The 19,889-nt window shown below is 44.9% G+C and overlaps 1 protein-coding gene and 1 long non-coding RNA gene across 5 annotated transcripts in view; both read right to left on the reverse strand.

The window, feature by feature from the left end:
* The window catches only part of LOC147010030 (uncharacterized), a 42,659-nt gene that overhangs the window by 5,416 nt on the left and 17,354 nt on the right, over positions 1-19,889 (reverse strand). For 2 of the 4 annotated variants that reach the window (XM_085861088.1, XM_085861089.1), the window contains exons 2-3: positions 10,309-10,365; positions 5,299-5,406 (exon numbers count right to left, since the gene is read on the reverse strand). In XM_085861088.1, coding sequence (XP_085717214.1) covers positions 5,299-5,406; positions 10,309-10,365 — 165 coding nt within the window. Of the gene's footprint in view, positions 3,589-5,298; positions 5,407-10,308; positions 10,366-19,889 lie in introns of all 4 variants that reach the window. The other 2 variants (XM_085861086.1, XM_085861087.1) reach the window with 2 other exon arrangements.
* LOC147010031 (uncharacterized) lies at positions 13,603-19,432 on the reverse strand. The gene is made up of 2 exons (XR_015052721.1): positions 16,460-19,432; positions 13,603-14,182 (listed from the first exon to the last, which is right to left on the reverse strand). It is a non-coding gene; the product is annotated as an uncharacterized LOC147010031 (long non-coding RNA).

Genomic DNA, 19,889 nt, shown 5'->3' on the forward strand with positions numbered 1-19,889 from the left:
GTTAAGATTCTGTATCACATAAAACAAGAAAAAAAAAGACGTAAAATGTCATGGTTCCCATTGTTTTAGTAATTTTGCTGTTCGGAGTAAAATGATGAGCCCATATATATTTACAAGAAAAATGGCCGCCGGTCTACCAGTCGGCCATCTTTGATCAGATCGCAAAATAAAGTTAGGTGCAAGTGTATGCCATCATGTCATGCTTGTGCCAAGTTTGAACAAAATCAGACCATGCATGTCTGAGAATTGGTTGGGGACACATTTAAGTAACAAAATGGCCACCAGTCGGCTGTCTTGAATCTGATCTCGAAAAAAAAAGACGTGCATAAGTAAGCCATCATTCGTTATTTGTGTGCTACGTTTGAACAAGATCGGTAAATGCATGTCCGAGAAATGGTTGAGGACATGTTCAACATCGGGTTTTTTTTACAACTAAAATAGCCGCCAGTTGGCCATGTTTGATCGCATCACGAAACAAAATGATGTGCCTATGTACACCATCATGTATTGTCTTTGTGCTAACAACAAATAAAATCGGTCCATACATGCCAGAGATAAGATTGCAGGCGCACACACGCACACGAAAACCGAGACCAAATCCAAAAGCCCCCGTTTTGGACTAAGTCAAACAGGGGCTAATAAAGGGTATCGTTGTATCATTTGTGGTACTAAATATATTAACCAAAGTTGTCCAGGTCGTTTTGGAATACCCTGTATTTATGAGAGCCAAATGTGTGTCACCATTTTTCTCAGAGATGGCTGAACAAATCTTCGGCAAATTGTCAGAGGTCCATCAGTGAGTGTTTAGGAGTATTCTAGACCTAAAAAAAAATTGGAAAAATTTGAAGAAGAAAAAAAGTTTGTTTTTTTGGATTAAAAAAAAAACCATCAATAGTGCCTTTGCCTTTATAGCTTTGTGAAAGTTAATATGAAATGACCCTCGACCACATGTTTTCGGCACCCACATAAAATAGAAAAAAAACGAAACTGATTTCTTCAAAATCCCAACAGGGTTAGAAGATCACCAGGTAACACTGGGTACCTGCTGGGCAATGCCAGGTATCCCTGCTCGTGTTCAATAAACACAGTGACAAATAAAGAAAATCAACATTGTTAAAAGTTATTTTTATTTTTATTTTGCTTGCATCGGTCAAGTTCACAGCGTTTTGTTTTCTAAACAGCAAATTTGTCAATTAATTCGTAAAAAAGCATAATAATAATAATAATAATAATAATAACAATATAAACATTGTGGAGATTTGTTTTGATGAAAACTCCTACAAATTAGAGTTAATTTAACCAATGCACTAAATCATTGTATTTGATGTGCTGTGCAAGATGAATTATGACAAAATGATGTACTGCACACATGACACCAACATGGTTTCTCTCGTTAGTTGTTCCTCCATTTGCAGATTTCAGAGGGTGGAACGGAGTCCTCGCAGGACTCAAGATATCTGCCTTCACTTCAGTATAGGATCATGTTTCCTCCTTCGTATGCAGCACAAGACTGCGGGTTACATCATCGGCTGAGGGCGCGGATATGCCGCTGATGCAATGCCCCCATTACCAGTACATCTATCCATCCATTGGGACCATACTCTGTACAGAGCGTCGGTGCTGCCGGAGCAATCTCCTGGGCTATTGGGCACAATCCTGGATGGGTCTTCACTCCGACACAGGATACTCAAATGGCTCCATCATCCCAGCAAGCTGGTACTCATTTTACCGACCTCGGAAGGATGACAGGCTGAGTCAACCCCACATGGTGTTAATTCAATGGCTTACAGTGGCTCAAACTCATGACTCTAAGCCCCAAGCCAACCACCCTAACCGCTAAGCCAGGCTTTGGTTACGCACCAGGCTTGGATCAGGTTTTAAGGTGCAAATTGTAAAGTTTTCGAAGAATTTTTGAGGATTGTTACTGAACCGTATGCATTTTTTGATGTTGAGATAAATGTGATGAAGAAATAAAGGCCTTACGGTACCTGGAGCACTTGTAGTTTTTTCTGCCATGTACGTTTTTTGATGTTGATATGAATAAGACGAAAGGGAAAAATGCCATAGTTTATTGGATTAGTCTCCCATTGGTTGTTATCTCTATTTGCGGGTTTCAGAAGGTGGGACGAAGTTCTCTCAGAACTCAAAATCTCCACCTTCTTTTTTGGTAAAGGATCGTTATTCAGGAACCAAATTGTCAACTGCTTCATAAATCTTTCTCCTTTACCATTAGTCCCCCATGTTTCATATGCAGAATATGCTTTGCAGTGAAGGATGATTTCCTTCTCCTTTAAGTTCCAGCTCTGTTCATTTATTCTTCTCTGATTCATCTGGAACTTAGTAGAACAGGCGACACATCCCCCATGCAAGGTTGGTTGTAGAACAGGTAACACCTTTTTAGCTTTGGTGTAGAGCTCTGTCCTATCATGAGGCAGGGATCCCCTTCCTCACTGGAGAAGGTGTAGTCATTATCCTTTTCAGCACACATTCTGGCTGCTCAGTGTGGCCACACAGACATAGGCCTCAGCCTTCAAGGGTTATGTGTCCCTTTTGTCATTTCCTGTGATTGATTGTCATTCTTTGGCATATTTTTGTTAAGCCATCCATTTTGCTTTCCCCAAGAGGGTGTAGGACCACGCCTTGTGAGGCCTGTGTTGTGAGGCTTGTTGTTTCCGACTGTGTGAGTTCTCATGTGTGCCTGGCACTTTGAATTCTGAGTAAATGATTTATTGCAAATAGTGCACTTAAACGGCTTCTCCCCAGTATGAGTCCGAATGTGTACCCGTTGGTTTGAGTGGTCACTGAATGTTCTATTGCACACATTGCACTCATATGGCTTCTCACCAGTGTGTGTCCGCATGTGTATCTGGCGACCCGAGGTTTGACTGAATGACCGAGTGCACAAACTACATTTATATGGTTTCTCTCCAGTGTGTGTCCTCAAGTGTACCAGGCGGGTTGAGTTGTCACTGAACGTTCGATTGCACATATTGCACTTATAAGGCTTCTTTTCAGTGTGTTTCATCATGTGTATCTGGCGACCTGTGTTCTGACTGAATGATTTATTGCACACACTGCACTTCAATGGCTCCTCCTCAAGGTGGATCCTCCTGTGCACGTGACAGCCTGAACTGTGGGTAAAAAAATTATTGCACACACTGCACGTATTCGACTCCTCAAGTTCGTTGTAACCTCCACTTGTGGGGTTTACAAGATGAAACAAAGTCCTCCCAGTGCTCAAAGTATCCACCTCCACCTCTCCTTTTTGGATACTCAAGTGCACCTGTTGGGATAAGTTTTGCCCAAATGCATTAATGCACATTCTACATTTGTTCAAACTTGTCATGGCATGGGTATTCGTGTGTACCTGAGGGGGTGAGGAATAACAAAATCGTTTATTGCATTCATTGCCCTCGTCTGTCTTTTCACAAGTGTCAGTATTCAGATATACTTGGTCAAGACTACATTTCTGTTCGTATTCCTTGGAAATCACACAGTGAGTCTTCTGGTCTTGCTGCAAAGACTTCTCAGTGATGGTATGAACATTCTTGGTCCAGGAAAACATCCTGAACATCGTTGTTGATTTCTCTGAAGATCATTCACAAAAAAAAAAAATCAGTCAGTGTATCAAACGGAAATAAAAACGGCATCAACACAATGGTGTGGATCTTAAAAAGAGAGGAATGAGGAAAATAAAACTTCACTTGGTTATCAATTTATATTTTTGAATATGACAATTACATACCAGGGAGGGGCTGGGGTAGAAAAGTATCTCGTATTCTCTCCTCACATTCTCTCTGAAAGGAGTGTCTGGCAAACCCTCCCATTCATTTTCTTAACATTCCTCTTGAAGAAGTTCATTCATTCAAATTCTTGGATCTCACCATAAGTAAAGATTTTTTTGAGCAAACCACATTTCTAATTTGGCTTCCGTAGCCAGTCATCGTGACTGGGTATCCTCCATCATGCAAAGTCCTTGGCACATCTGAACTCCGATCCATCTGCAAGCCCAATAAATCTATTGATGAATCCACAGCTTGATGCTATCCCCTCTGGGCGGGCTCCCCTGCCTCACATCTTGTTCAGCTTGATGCCATGGAAACCAAAGCCTGACACATCATTGGAATATCCTGCACTGAAGCTGAGTCTTATGGTCCTGACAAAAAATTCAAGATCACTGCTCACCTCCACTCAAAAATATTGGGAAGAAAAGACGAGAATGATATGATGGGTGAATGGATTGCATCTGATATAAAGAATTCAGAACTCAGCAATAAGGGAGAGATTAAAAATCAATATGAGTGGAAAAGAACTAAGAAAGAGAAGACCTGGTTTGCATAATAATTTGCAATGAAGGTCAGAAGATGAAGCTCCAACTCTAAAGGCAAAAGGAAGAAAGCAGAGAGGAGGTCCTCAAAAGACATGGATTGAAAATGTTCAGAGAGAAATGGAATGATTGGGTTTTAACAAAACCGATGTGATGGATAGATCGGTAAGGAGGAATGCCAGCATTTGCACAATCCCCGAAAAAAAGGTGAAATCATTGTAAAATGTTTCTTGATGGGGATGGGGAAATGTTTCTTGGTGGGAAGTCCTTTGAAGATCGTGCATCGGAGACCGCATATGCATCAACATGGGCAGTGTCAGTATGCAAGAGAGCAATCATGACAGCAAACAGACTGACAACAATCTTCCAGAAACAAAGTTATCTGGAACTTCAGACTTGATATCCCCGATTACTGTACCAGATATCTGATGCACTGACAACGTAGAGTCTGAAAAAGCATCAGATATTAAACCGTCTACACGGTCGTCAAAGGGGTCACAGATATCACGACAACATTCCGAGCCTGCTGAGAAGTGTCTCCATAAACAGCAACGGTTGAGCTTTCATTTTCCCGATTCTCTTAATCACACCACTTTTTAATCCAAGCTGCCATTTCAAATCATATATAATATGTGTATAACAGGTGCACGGATCTCTCTCATGGTGTGGGCCATGAACCCAATAGACTGGTCGTGTAATATCAACACAGCCATTCCACAAAAAAACACCACACTCCAGATACACATGGCTGCCTTTCAGAAAGATGTGTGGTAATTGCTTCCAGAACCAACAATAATACACTGCAAAGCAAATCAGTCTCACAATAATCAAAATTGCTCGCATCAACTTTTGCAACATGATGGTTAAAAAAACTATTTATGAAAATAAACCGTGCTTGATCCAAAACAGGAATGGCTTTCCTGTCCTTCAGAGTTCAGAAATGTGCAAAACACAAGCCGAATTGAACTCACCATCTGCAGAGAGAGAATCTTCATTCAGCTCTTCCTTCACTTGGATGCCATTTGAAGTCCGAAGAGCATTATCAGGAAGACATCCTGCTTCCGCTGGACCGGTTTCACCTGGACAAGATCCCATGTTAGCCCAGAGGAGGAACTTGATCATTGAATACATGTCGTGTTCAGCATTTAAATCTGATAATTGTTGCGTTAGAACAATATAGAATTAAAGTATTGATGTTGCATAGACATAATGCACTATGATAAGGTGGATATACACTCATACACTGCCCAAATACAATAAACAGAGTACATCTCTTGGGGTTGTGAAACATCCAAGGCACACAACATATGGCCTGTCTGCCATGTCTCCTGTCAGTCTGTTGACCTTCCTCCCTTTGGTGTGCAGCTCTCCCACCAGTCTCAATTAGGGTCGAGGTTTGAATAGCAGCCGAAATCCCAATCCTATCCAGGTTCCTTCTGACGACTGAATCTTTACCCATTTTGGTTCCTCCTGACGACTCAATCTTTGCCTATTTGGGTCCTTCATGATGACTGCAATGCAGTACTCAGTCTTTTATTTCATTGTTTAAAAATATACAAATAATACGTAGGAATGCGCTTGGGCATTAGTATCATATGGGAAGCACAAGGACAAGACTGTCAGAGGAGTCCGAAGACATTACGAACGAAGAAGGGAACACTCTCAGCTCCAAAATCTGAGCAGATATATAATTAATCTGCACAAACTGAAATACGTTCATCTGCATCAATTACGAAAAGTAATTCTTTATGAAGCACTAAACAGTATATTGAATACAAAACTACGAACTTTAAGGGTCAAATCAATCTTCTACTCAAACCATCATGACTGAGAGAGGCCACATGGTGAGCAGCCACAGAGGTGAGCGTTTCTATTTAGGCAGTCGCTGACAACATACCAATCAGTGGGAAACTAGTACGATGGCTGATTTGGGGCAGGAGGGTGGGGGAAGGGGATTAAGCGTTCTCACCTTCTCATGCAAATGCTCCATGTTAATGCCTGCAGCTGTGGAGGAACATCAGTGGAGTGTGACATACCAACAGGCTTACATTTGGGTTTGTGTTCTTGGTGGCTTTATGCAGTCTTCTCCAACTACAAGGGCCGATTGGTAACTCAATTATGTGAAATCTCACTGCAATTGGTATGAGTGATTAAGTGAGAGCTGATTGGTTGTTCCTCCAAGTATGGATGAGAGACGTGATTGGGCTATTAATTGTATATTCTGTGACAGTTGTGAAACCCTGGAGAAAAACGAAGCACCAACACGTAGGATTTAGCTAGATATATCTTAGTATTCTATGAAGAAAACTCTTATGGGACCCTCGACAAAGTATACAAAAAAAGAATTGTGTCGAATAAAATGTTTAGAAAACTCATCTTCTCTGCCCAAATGTTCATGTCTGTACCCATTTTCCTCCACCCCACCCCACCCCCTGCATTCTGAAATATTGCCTGTGTATCTGTATTTGTGTAAATTTCACTTGCACAAGCCATCCCCACCTCCTCCGACCTCCCCCCACAAAAAACTCTGCCAGGCCTGTGTGAAAGGTGACATGACAGTGTTGGGAGAATCCATCATGCCCAAGGCCTCTGTAAGATGCATGATCGGAAAGTCCCTGGTGACACCTGCCAATCTACGCAGATTAACAAACCTCGCCTGTTGTCTGAGTCACACAATCTGTACATGCCGCTGGGGTCTGCTCGCACCAGCAATCATAAAGCCAAGGAAAGAGCACTGGTAGGGAAGCACTTTGAGAAGTGGAGATTGTGTCTCTTGAGTGAGTGTGCTGTGGTCTTGGCACTCTCACTACCTTTGCAAATGTCATTGCCATCTCCATCGCCTGTTGGTTCCTGCCTGCCACGCCGTGATTCTCGCCTAATCCTTCGTGGTTTGGTGGTGATGCTGCAAGCATCTGGGGAGACTCACAAAACACTGCGAGGTCGAACAGGGCCCACCTCGTGATGAGCATTGCCACATGGGACAGGTTTTCTCTCATCTCTGTTTTGTCTACTTTGACTGGCCGCCCCAGGTGAATGCATTTCAGCAATGTATGTATAGCAGTCGAGGTCCTAATGGCAAGTGGGTTTATTTTAGTGTTCATTTGCATTGCTGGTTGGGGGAAGACCCCAATTCACTCCATGTAAATGTGTGTCACACGACCCACCAGGTGTTGGCTGGTATGACAAATCATCTTTTTCTTATCTGAAGAAAGTTTAAGCAACTTAACAATATGCATTGCGGTGATGTTGAAATATGAGTGAGAATAAGATGAAATTTTGAAAATGTTTCATTTCACTCACTTGAACCAGAGGTTGAAATCATGTTTGTGGGGTACAACATGCCATCTTTTGTTTCAATCCATCAGCAAAGTGATGGGTAATCTTCTTCCAAAACAGTGCTATCTTTAAAAGGAGAATATTATTTAGCAGATATAAAAATGGAAAAGCAGCTGACGCTCATCACTTTGGTGATACCATGGTCGTGCACTCCAATGTTTTACATGGGTATGTGATTACGTGAGCGGTGTGGTTATTATGTTTCATTAATCGGCATTTGGCTTCATCGGGGAAGTCTTTTGTTTAAAGCAATCAGCAAAGCGAATGGTAATCTTCTTCCAAAACGGTACTATAAAAGGGGAATGTTATTTAGCTGCATGGTGGTTCACTCTGACGTTTGACATTGGAATTAATTTTTCTTTTCGTTTTAATCAAAATATTCTACTTCCGATTTCAACATCACCATAATACTGTTGTGGTTGACGGAATTCGCACACCACCATTCAGGTCCCTTAGGTGAGATATCTCCGTAAGTATATGTGTAGTTAGGCCCAAACCCGTTGTCTAGTGGGAATACATGTCATTCACTCGGGCTGCGACTCTTCAGGATAGCCGTTTTTCTTTTACTATCTTTATTTTGGACCAGCCACCATTTCTACCACCACCAACCACGTCTCAACAGTCATCACACAACAACCACCAACCACCAACCACAACGCCGCTTCACAACATCAACCACCAACCACAACGCCGCTTCACCACAACAGCCACGACCTTTACCGTCACACCTCGCAACCGTCGCATCGCCACCATTCTTGCGCCGCTGGTTGGTACCGGTACTGGACTCGTGCAGGGCGCGCACCGAACAGCGTGTACAAAAACATCACAGACTTCCTGCAGAAAACGGATCAAAAACGACTCACGCCCACTTTTGTTCCGTCCTATCGGAGAGCGTGGGCGATTTGGCCCCGCCTCCAGGGCGTTGGAGTGAGGATGCTATATGCAAATTCATGGATCAAAAAGCGTTCACGCCCACTTTTCCTCGGTCCAATGAGGAGCCAGTTAGAGAGGTGAAAGGTCGAAGGCAGGGGGTCAAAGGCAAAGCGACGGGGCTTATAAAGCGGCTGCGTTCGTCAGAAAAAGAGGAGTGGTGCGTTGGAACGAAGAGTTCGGAGTTCAAGAGAGTCGTCGGTGGAGCTGGAAGGAAGTTGCGCGTTGGAACGAGCTGTGTGTTGGAACGAGTTGTCGGCGGAGCTGTGGAGAGGTGGCGGCGGCGAAGTCGGACGAGGGGGTGCTCGCGTCGGTGCCGGGAGCTAAAGGTGGGAGGCCGACGGCGCGACCTGGTCGAGGTGGAGACGCTCGTCGCGGGACCCGAGACAGAATAAAATCCTCCTTCCCCCGAGCATCAGCAACCCCCTCCTGTTTCCCCCCGCGCTGAGATAGTGCGACAAAGGGGGCCCCTTTTCCCACCCCCTACCAGACACTGTCCGCGAGGCCCGCAGAGTTGAGGCACCATCGCCACTTCGCGTCTCATCATCAGACGGGTAGGCCCGACCCGGTCTCGGCCCCAGGCCCGCCTCATCCTTGAGGGTGTTCTTTTTCTTTGGTTTTGGGTATGTGTTGTCGGCGCCGTCTGTGAACTAAAATTGTATAAGTGTTGCCGTGTGCTCGGTAGTCGGATAGCTCTGCATTGTGTCTTCTCTTTTACATTTGCTTTTTGTGTAAAATTGCATTGTGTTTCTTTTCCTTTTACATGTGCTTTTGGTGGAATTGTATATGTGTGCTTTCCGTTCATCGCGAATAAATGTGCTTTATGTTGAACTGTTTTCCCGCTTCGCTTCGTCTTTTCTTTTATTGAATCCCCATCTTGCTTCACGTAAAGGGTTGGTCGTGGGCTGAAATGCCCGATAATTAATCGAACCGTCGAGGCCGACGATAACACCGCTCGGTTATCCCGATAGTACGGAACGGGTCGCTTAAAGTGGCCCGTGTCCGAAGTCGACCTGCGGCGAGGTGCGATCGCCCGGTCTACCCTCCGCGTGGGTACTTAGGTAGGTCGAATTTGGCGAGCAACCCTATCCCACGCGGGGGCCGATTGGCACGATCGTGGTGAGACCGAAAGGTCCACCCGTGACTGGTTCCCGGCGTTAGTCCGAGAGGGTCACGACTGGATTTTCCGTCCGGTGGGCGACGTGCCGCGATTCGAGTTACGTGGCCGTCAGCACGCCGGCGGGCGCGAATCCGCAACAATACATATTATCAAGTTGTTTAAACTTTCACTCTCAGTTTTTCATCGTGAGTTTTTTTATTTTGCAAAATAATTCTTAAGACGCCGGGCACTCACTTTAGTGCAGTTTGGCTATGTTTAATCAATCTGCCACGCAGCGCTGTGCATTCAGTTTTAAGGGGAAGGATCCCGAAACTCAGATGCACAGCGACTCGCTTTATTGAGATGGTGATTGCTCATAGGAAGCAGAACAAGACATCAGATAAAATTTAAATGCTCGCCAACGTCAATGCACTGAATGTGACGGAAACGGTTCAACGGCTGTCCATCAGGTAAGCGGAAGACAGAAAAAATGCCTCGCAGACAAAATATTGGAGGCAGAACCCCTGCAGCCAGATGCATGTGACTGTTGAGATCGAACAAATTGGAAGTACAAAGAAGAGCATGATTGGATGACCTTAGTCATTTTGATTCTTACCTTGTGAGAAAGAATCATCTGGAGATTCTGGTTCAACCTTCACAACCACAATATGTTCTGCAGGGAAACAAAATCTGCTTTCAACAAAGTACAAAATAACAATGACAAAGGACAATCAATCAAAATTACCATATTTTCAACATTTCTGAACCAGAATTTTTTTTTTTGACAATTCAGAAAAAAACAATATATTTCAGGATAGAAAATGCAGACAAAAACGTTAGCGCCAACGTATTTTGCCTTTGCGCAATGTTGTCGCAAGGAAAAATACAAAGAGAAGATAAGAGAGAAAAAAAAAAAAACGGTCATGCAAAAAAAACAAAAAAAAAAAACTTTACTTCCTGGTTCGGAGCATACCAGCTCACTCTGATGTTACCGAAATTTATGCACCGTCTAATATGAAAACGATCATTACTTGGGGCATTGTGTTTATCAATTAATAACGTACTGTTAAAAAAAACTGCGATTCAATGTTGTATATATTGTTGCGGATCCGGGGTGACTGGATTTGCACCCGAGTCTTGATAGCCAAACGTTACAGATTCAGCACCACCCCCACCACAGCCGTCTCTGGGGTTGATAACGCCGGCTGGCTCGGCACAGGCCTCGGGTCACGCGTCTTCGATCGCGATACCAACGTACCCCTGGGACCTTACCAATTGGAGAAATAGACCCCGGTTGCAGACTGGTTTTGTCCGATGCGAGTGTTTTCTGCCAGACTGTAACCATTTTGGTTTTATATACCAATCGAACGGATCGTTCCTTGACGCGACACAAATTAATCCATAGCGGCAACTTCATACGAATCAGCCAGATTTATTGGGGAACATCGGGGAACACAACACAAGCAAAATATTCACGACAATGTTTTTATCAATCTTTAACCCGTTCTTAAAAAGGGAACTACGGATTACGGGTTTCAAAGGGGTCCCTACCGAGATAAGCCTTAAACGACATGCAGACAAGACATAGACAGCATGCAGACAAGACAGAGTACTTGGTGATGTCTCATGGATGAGAGGAAAGTGTCAAAAGCACGAATGTCGCTCGTAACAAGCCGATGTCCACGGATTCACGCCCCAAGCTCGAGCACGCTGCGTGGCAAAATGGCGCTCGCCCTTCTTCTCCCGGCACCGCTTGCGCATGCAGCCTCAGCGCGTTCTGACCCCGCGTAAGGTCGACGGCACAAGACCGTCAGGTCGATGATGGGTTCCAGCTGGTTTCTCACAAGGTCCAGCACACAAGTCCAGGCCTGGCCCGTTCACCAGACAAGGCCAAATCGAGGTGCCAGGCTCCGGCAGGCTGGGTCCATGGGATTCCAACACGTCGTCGAGCCATGAGGTGAGTAGGGACAGTCAGAGGCTCCGTCGTTAGATGCAGGTTGAACCTGTCGATCACCTCCTCTCGAAGCCGACTCCAGACTCACACAGCAGCCAGGTCCTCTCCCTCAGAATCACCACTGGCTTTTCTTCTTCTGCTCGCCTCGAAGCCCGACTGCTCAACCAGCAGATCACGCCTCGACACCTGTCGTTTCTCTCTTGCCTTCCCGGCGCACGCTCACCTCGAAGCCCAACTGCTCACCTCCGTCCTCTCAGTTTCTTACCACTTTTTATTTTTGGGGCGTGCCCCTTTACGAAGCCGACAAACTCCTCCCCCCAGCTCCACCTCCCTCTCCAGGCCACTCCCTCTCAGCCGACTGGGCGGGGCCTATCGTCCGGAGAGGGGAAGGAAGAAGAGGAAGCTCTCGGTACACCACCACCGCACAAACAAATAACAGCTTGTGTCACCTCCCGACACATATGTAATGTCAAATTACCAAACAACCTGGCTAAACATGCATTTAATGGGGAACTGGACTAATCCTATATTTAGTAGCATACTGAGGGCCATTTCCGCAACACTACCCCCACCTTTCTCCCGAGGCTCTCCCGAGCCTCATCTGGGGTGGCCCACGGCAATGGTCCTGTCTAATGTACAGCACAGATCTCCCATTTACTCTAACCCACAACATGGGAAGCACTTAAATCCAAAAAGACAAAGTGTCACAGTAAGATTGGCATGTCCCTATCCTAGTGTGTCAGGTCACCAATCCATCAAACAAATTCACACTCAATGCACACTACTTAACATTCTAATTATAGATTTGAACGGGAAGACATTCAATATTACTTTTAACACCAATATGTGCATAGGAGCAGAACATTCAAAGGTTCAAAGTTCTTTCACGTGTTCGCTCCATCATGCCCCCTCCCGGCAGTATTGTCCATTCACCCCTGAGGGTTTCCTCACTTTGTGGCCTTATTGGCCTCTCACCAGGTGAGTTCAGTCAGCCCAGTGGCCTAATCTCACAGAGTTCTTCAGCCCACTGAGCCCACAAAATGGCATGAATCTTTGGCCGCAACGGCCCATATGGCCTACTCACAAGCAGCAGCAGGCAACAAGCCCTGCATTGGACAGCAGGTGACACAGCAATGGTGGCACGGTTATATCGATGGTAAGCAAATGCAGTTTGGAGGTGTTTTTGAGGACGCAAATGGGTGTGATGACCTCAGACCAAGTGAGATGCAGTGTTCCCTTAACCTTCCTTGCCTGCCTGTTTCGGTTAAGTTCTCTCTTTTTTTTTTTTCTTCCTTCCTTTTTTAAAATTTTAGACAGGACGGTGTGTTTCTTACTCAACTGTTATCTTCATGGATGTGTGCTCATGACATACTGGTGGCCTCTCTGGCACTTGGAGAGGGTGACCTAGCCTGGCCCTTGCCAGCAAATTTTCCCATCAACACTGTTATGACTCTTCACTCGGCCGAGTAATGACAGAGTCGAATGAGGGTTTTCGAATGATACGATTTATTTCAGAAGATGGCACTACGCATGCGGAATGCAGCCCAAAGGCCCTTCAGTCAGGTGCCCCCGGACCACATTGAGATTCTTACTTCAAAACAGTTGTATATATAATCACACAAAAGCAGAAATGGGTGTGGACTACAAGTGTGTGCTTAAGGGATAAATAAATAAAGAAATAAATGCGGCAGTGGGCTTCTTTCCCCCCTCCCTAGGGGCCCTCAGGGAAGTTGGATCAGTCAATCCTCAGATTCGCAACCCAACAGTTCATCTTGCAAACTAATAACTTTCTAAGACTCCTACACCCCTACACTGGCACCTGCTGATAGCAAAGGCGAAACTCTGGTGATGACTAAGAACAGGAATGTGTGGGATATCAGCATACACAGTTTCCCAAGGACATGCTGTTGTGCAGCTGCAGAGCCATAAAGGGTTATCAAAGACATAGTGAAAACAGCATGATACATTTAAAGCAACATTTTAAAGCAAGGTTTGAATAATACACAATTACAAGCAAGGTTAGAATCCCGACAGCTGATTAACACACAGCTAATGGTCCAAAATATGACCACCTAGCATATCATCATAACAGTTTCCCTCCTTGGTCATATTTTGACCATACCCAGCCACACCTGATACTCACCAACCGAGTGGACCCCTATTTGGTTCCTGTAGCAGCTACCCCTAGGCCCCCGCGCCTGCCAAACGGGATTTGCAAATGCCGTGGATAGCCATCAACATTCCCCAAATGAGAAGTCCCCAACTGCCAGTGGTTCAGGTTAGCTTCTGTTGCCTTTTGTCTTGCCCACTGCCACAAGTCTCCCATTAAGTTGTCATATACAAATTTGATGTTAGTTAAGTCCACACAATATTAAAGGCACTACAAGTCTATACAATATTAACAGCAACATTATTATTTAGGCAATTATACTCAACACTAATTACAACAATAATATTTACAATATGCAAATGTAATAATGGGTGAGCAGCAATGTGAGCGCTCAAGGCATGGTGTAAGCTCCTTTCTCAACTTGCGCTAGAAGACAAAAGAGTCTCATGAGATGCATATTTACATATAAGGGTCATACAAGTATTTTCCATACATGCCTTCACCATCTGGTATTGTCCATTTTCCACGATTATGCATATGCTAGTCAAAACACTGCCACATCTATCATAAACCTCCATCAGCATTTTACTTGTAGATTTCCTTTCTTTCTTGTTACAATTTCCTGTATCTTCGTGTGTAGTGAGATGTATGAGTCCATGTTTGGCTTACCTTTTCACTTGAAAGTTCGTTGAGTAATCAGTAATACCTGGAAGAGTCTTCCCCAGGGCGCCCTCCGCCAGAACACCTTGTTGGCTCCTCAGCTGGTGGGGGTCGGGTCTGGTTGTGGCCCCATACAGAGGTCCTCGGGGTCTTCCTCCATGAGTTCGCTGTTAATTATTATGATGGCCTGGGTGAGGGGTGAGGCTTCACAGCATTTCTTTAGACAAATGGAAATGAGACGTTTGATCAGAAATACTCCAAAAATGATTCCCATGATGATTAGGATTGCTGCCCCTACCAGGCACAGTAACCAGTCTCCCCAGTCATGAAATATAGATCTCCACCCTGCGTAACCCTCCTTGCGTTCCACTCGATCGCTAGTGAGAAGCTTAAGCCTTATAGGTGAAAACACCTATAAGTGAAATGTGTTCTTCTCTGGGAGGTTACTGTATTTTCACAAGATTTCACAACTATACTCCAAAAGGGTTCTTTCGGGGCCCATGGAACTTGGGTAATTAGAGATGCGTGTTGACCCCATATGAATCCTATTTGTGCAAAGTGCCCCCGCTGGGTTTTGTCTTGCGTTTTGTTCTGCCAAGCCACTTCTGTCTTTTCTGCATTTTCTGACGTCCCCCTTTGCCACGGAGGTGTATACGGTTTCTTTGGCTTGAGTGTGTTGCCTAGTGATAGGTCCCCCCCCACAAAGGAGTAGTGTCAGTACCAGGAGTTGCATATTGTGTCGTCAAAGGTTCTGTCACTGTCTCCGTTACTACAAGGTTTACAGCATGCCACTGCACTGAACACTGCAGTCAACTGCAACATAATGACAAGTATTTGTGTAAAAGATTATTTTTAAATGATACCTCCGTACGAGGCTCCCACCATGACTAGAGCTTGCAGGACTGGAAGTTGCTCTGGGTGCGTGGTGAGTGGACGTGAAGGCCAGAGACCTTACTGTACACTACTGTGGATTTTGATCAGGCAAGCATACCTTCCATCCATCTCCTTGTCTGACGGCCAGTAAAGTGTTCTGGTGTTCGTTGCCCCATCTTGTGGTTCTGGGGCGCATCTCAATCTGTTCACCATTCTTCCTAACTCCCCTGCACTATGTCCGTTACTAACTGCCATCGAGATGTACGGTGCTAGTCCTTCTCTGTGCTTCATTAGTTCGCGCTCTCTGGCGGCTTGTTTCACCTCCACCGCCGCTCCTTCCTTCCCGATCCATCGGTTGGTTGTCATCAGAGAGCGTTTGACGGTGTAATCTCTATGTGCTTTGGCCACGTATTCATAATCCTGCCCTGTTTCATCGTAGTCAACAGTGAGTGCAGTGCAAAGCCAATTCCATTCCTTCCAGATCGATGTCGTTGCTCAGCAACCATTCCTCTACATCCCTTTAATTCCGCTTATACTTCCCAAATCCAATGAATTTATCCTGACAGATAGAGGCTCATATAAAGACAACAGACATGCTTTTCTGTCCGCTTCCAAACAAACATCTCGACCCTGACAGGCAGAGAATCGAAACGCTCCCTCGTCAAGGCCCACGATGGCTGCGTGTTCAAACAGCACGAGCCCCGCCCCGTAATTTTTCCCAAAAACACCGCTATCCTCATAAGTGCGTAGCCTACCAAACGTCCTTGTTCTTGGATGTCTGACATGTAAACTAGGACAAATGTGTCCAAGAGCCACGTCCTAAAGGTTTTGTCTTCACCAGAATAATAATAAGAACAACGCGGAACTCTTAGAGCCGGCGTTTACTACGCGAGACGCGGCTAAAAGATAAACCCACTTTAAATAAAATCCGTTCCTTGTTCAAAGCATTTAAATCCTCCTTTCCATCTGTTGTAGTAATCAACAATAAACCTTTTCGATCGGCTTTATTCTCACAAAACCCATACGCATATCTGCAACAACATAAATATACATAGGGTAAGAATAACAAAATACAATAACTTGTACACATAATACTGAAGGCAAACTCCATACTCTAATCCCAATTACATTCCTCAGAGTACACCATTCCTAACACAGTATACTACATACCATTACTGTTCCAGCACGACCCTCCACGGAGCACGCGGCATACGAGTCATCACCAGCCACCGACCCCCATACACAGTGCTGCCACATCCGCCCAATCTCCGTTGCCGCTAATCACAGTACGGCACTTCATTACCACAACACCATCCATCCTAAATCCCTCGGTCCTGCGCCTCTTCCGCGTCTCTTTTTTTTTTTTTTCTCTTTTCCTCTTCCGGTCACGAAGCCCAATCAACAACAACAACAACAACAACAACAACAACAACAACAACAACAACAACAACAACAACCGGAACAAACATATATATATATATATATTACAGCCTTGTTTCAAAGCATTGTCGCTTCCATGTTCCGATAGCGCGTGCACTCGCCTCGAAACAAAAAAATCGAGCGATCCTTTGAAACGTCAATGTCCTTATTAATTAATTTTACCACAAAGCTATCTCTTTAAAATCTAGTTTGTCCACCATATTCAAAATCAGCCGCCTCGAGAAATTCTTGTACATTGCTCCGACAAGCAGGCACGTTCACAGCAGGGTGTTAATTGCACTTTCAAGTTTGACAAAGCGCGCTGGGCCCATGCGTGATTACGTCATCACGCACTCACATGAGCAATACGTCTTATCAGCGCGTTGGTTTTTACCATCAAACTCACGGAACAAATATTTGACGACATCTCAAATACGTTCGTTTTAAATCGGAATTTTACAGAATCCTATGAAGGGCGTCCCCATCTTGTAAAATGTGCTAATCCATTTCGTAAACCCTCACGATAAGCTGTCCTTCGACGGGACGATTTCGTGCTTTCGGCGCGCCTGTTAAATCCTATGGCACGTCATGTGACTCGCAAAACCCCATAAAATAAGTTTTTTTTTCCCAGATTTACGAAAGTCAAGCATAAAACATGCTTAATGACCCCAACAATGAAACCAGAATTGAAACTGACGTTAAAACGAACCCGTAACGTCGATCAGCCTTACGAAACATGCAAAGTGGAAACAGAACTGAATTTGAATTTGAAATCAAAATGATGCTCCGTGGAGACCATCCATTTATCACGTACAGTGTTCAAAGCCAAAACAGCATACAGAGTTTATCGGACCATGAGAAAATCCGAACGTTGGTCCATTTGACATCCCATTTGACAAACTGTCTGCTGAAGTGGTTTTAATTATTCAATTCCCCATCCAGTTCACACACACACACACACACACACACACACACACACACACACACACACACACACACACACACACACACACACACACACACACACACACACACACACACACACACACACACACACACTCTCAATGACATTTTCCCATCACTGAATTAACAACACGTGCAGAATCGGTCATCATGGTCCTTCCTCCAGATTTGGTGTGCGCAATTCACCTCGTCCAAAGTCTTCACATTGACGATGACGACCCATCATTATCTCCATACAAACATACAAGTTGTTCCACACATACAAGTTCCAGGTTGGAACACTCAACTTACGTCTAACACAAAACTCAACCTTCCCCACCACATTGTATTCACAAATACATCCAAATAGGTAACTCTACAAACAGCCCTTCTCCTGGCTCATTAACCTTGTGTTCTTTTCCCGTTGGTTCAAGATTCCCTCTGAATCTAATCGCTTACGTCCTGTCTCACTTTGTGACTCCGTTAGCCACGCTGCAAACGCTCTCCAGTGTTTTCCACTTTCACCGATAACTTTAAGTGTTGTTCCTTTGGGTAACTCTATGTTCTTTGCAGAGTTATTCCCCATCTTTTGTTCTTATCTTACCAACCGCCTAATAGCTGTAAATCGTTTCTCCTTTTACGTCGGGACCGAAATCCCTTTCAATCAGCCGCCTAATAGCTGTAAATCGTTTCTCCTTTTACACCGGGACCGAGGTCCCTTTCGACCCGCCGCCTAATAGCCTCAAACCCAATGAAGGCCTCTAACCTTCCCTCTCTTGGTACAGGATTCCAACCTGTTTCCTCCTTATTTCACACGGATACCTTTATCCTCGACCCTTACCGGTTCTAACATACGGCCTGCCAGCCCTCTTTGTGCCCTTCAAACAAACCGCATTCAAATCACCTCATATGTTTTACCGTTACAGTTCTTGATCCGAGCAGATCCTGGAGCTGCGTCCAGCGGGGCACTGCCCACCAAGTGTACAGTTTTCACCTAACTAGGGCTCCCTGTCTTAGGTGCCCTATACGTGCAATTTCCACGTACCTTTAGCTGAACCCTTGTGATCGCTGTACACCAAGTGGAGTCCCGCCGTCCACACCGCCAGCATCAGTCGCATCGCATCCTCGTCGCCAATTGTTATGACTCTTCACTCGGCCGAGTAATGACAGAGTCGAATGAGGGTTTTCGAATGATACGATTTATTTCAGAAGATGGCACTACGCATGCGGAATGCAGCCCAAAGGCCCTTCAGTCAGGTGCCCCCGGACCACATTGAGATTCTTACTTCAAAACAGTTGTATATATAATCACACAAAAGCAGAAATGGGTGTGGACTACAAGTGTGTGCTTAAGGGATAAATAAATAAAGAAATAAATGCGGCAGTGGGCTTCTTTCCCCCCTCCCTAGGGGCCCTCAGGGAAGTTGGATCAGTCAATCCTCAGATTCGCAACCCAACAGTTCATCTTGCAAACTAATAACTTTCTAAGACTCCTACACCCCTACACTGGCACCTGCTGATAGCAAAGGCGAAACTCTGGTGATGACTAAGAACAGGAATGTGTGGGATATCAGCATACACAGTTTCCCAAGGACATGCTGTTGTGCAGCTGCAGAGCCATAAAGGGTTATCAAAGACATAGTGAAAACAGCATGATACATTTAAAGCAACATTTTAAAGCAAGGTTTGAATAATACACAATTACAAGCAAGGTTAGAATCCCGACAGCTGATTAACACACAGCTAATGGTCCAAAATATGACCACCTAGCATATCATCATAACAAACACTACTCGTACCAGGTGTCATGCATGAATGGTGCGGAGGAGAGTCCATCGAACCTAACCATACACTTTTAGCTCTTGACAATGCGACAAACCCTGCTATGGCAAGAATGATCCTAATGACCCATTTTCCCGACCTGGCACACTGCTCCATTCTATTAAACCTGGGCAAGGCCCTTATTTGTCTTTTCCCATTTGGTGGTGCCAGGCATAAGTCGCTGGCTGGGGAGTGTGACTACTACTAGGCCTCTTCGCCTGCTTCAAATCGGGGGTGGAGGACACCCAGCAACCTCGGGGTTCACCTGAGCATGCTTCTGGCGCTCATAACTAAGGGGTGGCTCTCTCTAGCCCCCATACTGTGTCCTCATAGCACCTATACTGTTCTCATAGCACCCATACTGTGCTCTCATAGCACCTACACTGTGCTCTCCTGGCACTGAAACCTACCGTGCTCT

This window comes from Eptatretus burgeri, chromosome 17 (genome assembly GCF_056783735.1).
Source record: "Eptatretus burgeri isolate ZD-2024b chromosome 17, Ebu_testis_v1, whole genome shotgun sequence".
In the NCBI taxonomy this organism is placed as follows: Eukaryota; Metazoa; Chordata; class Myxini; order Myxiniformes; family Myxinidae; genus Eptatretus; species Eptatretus burgeri.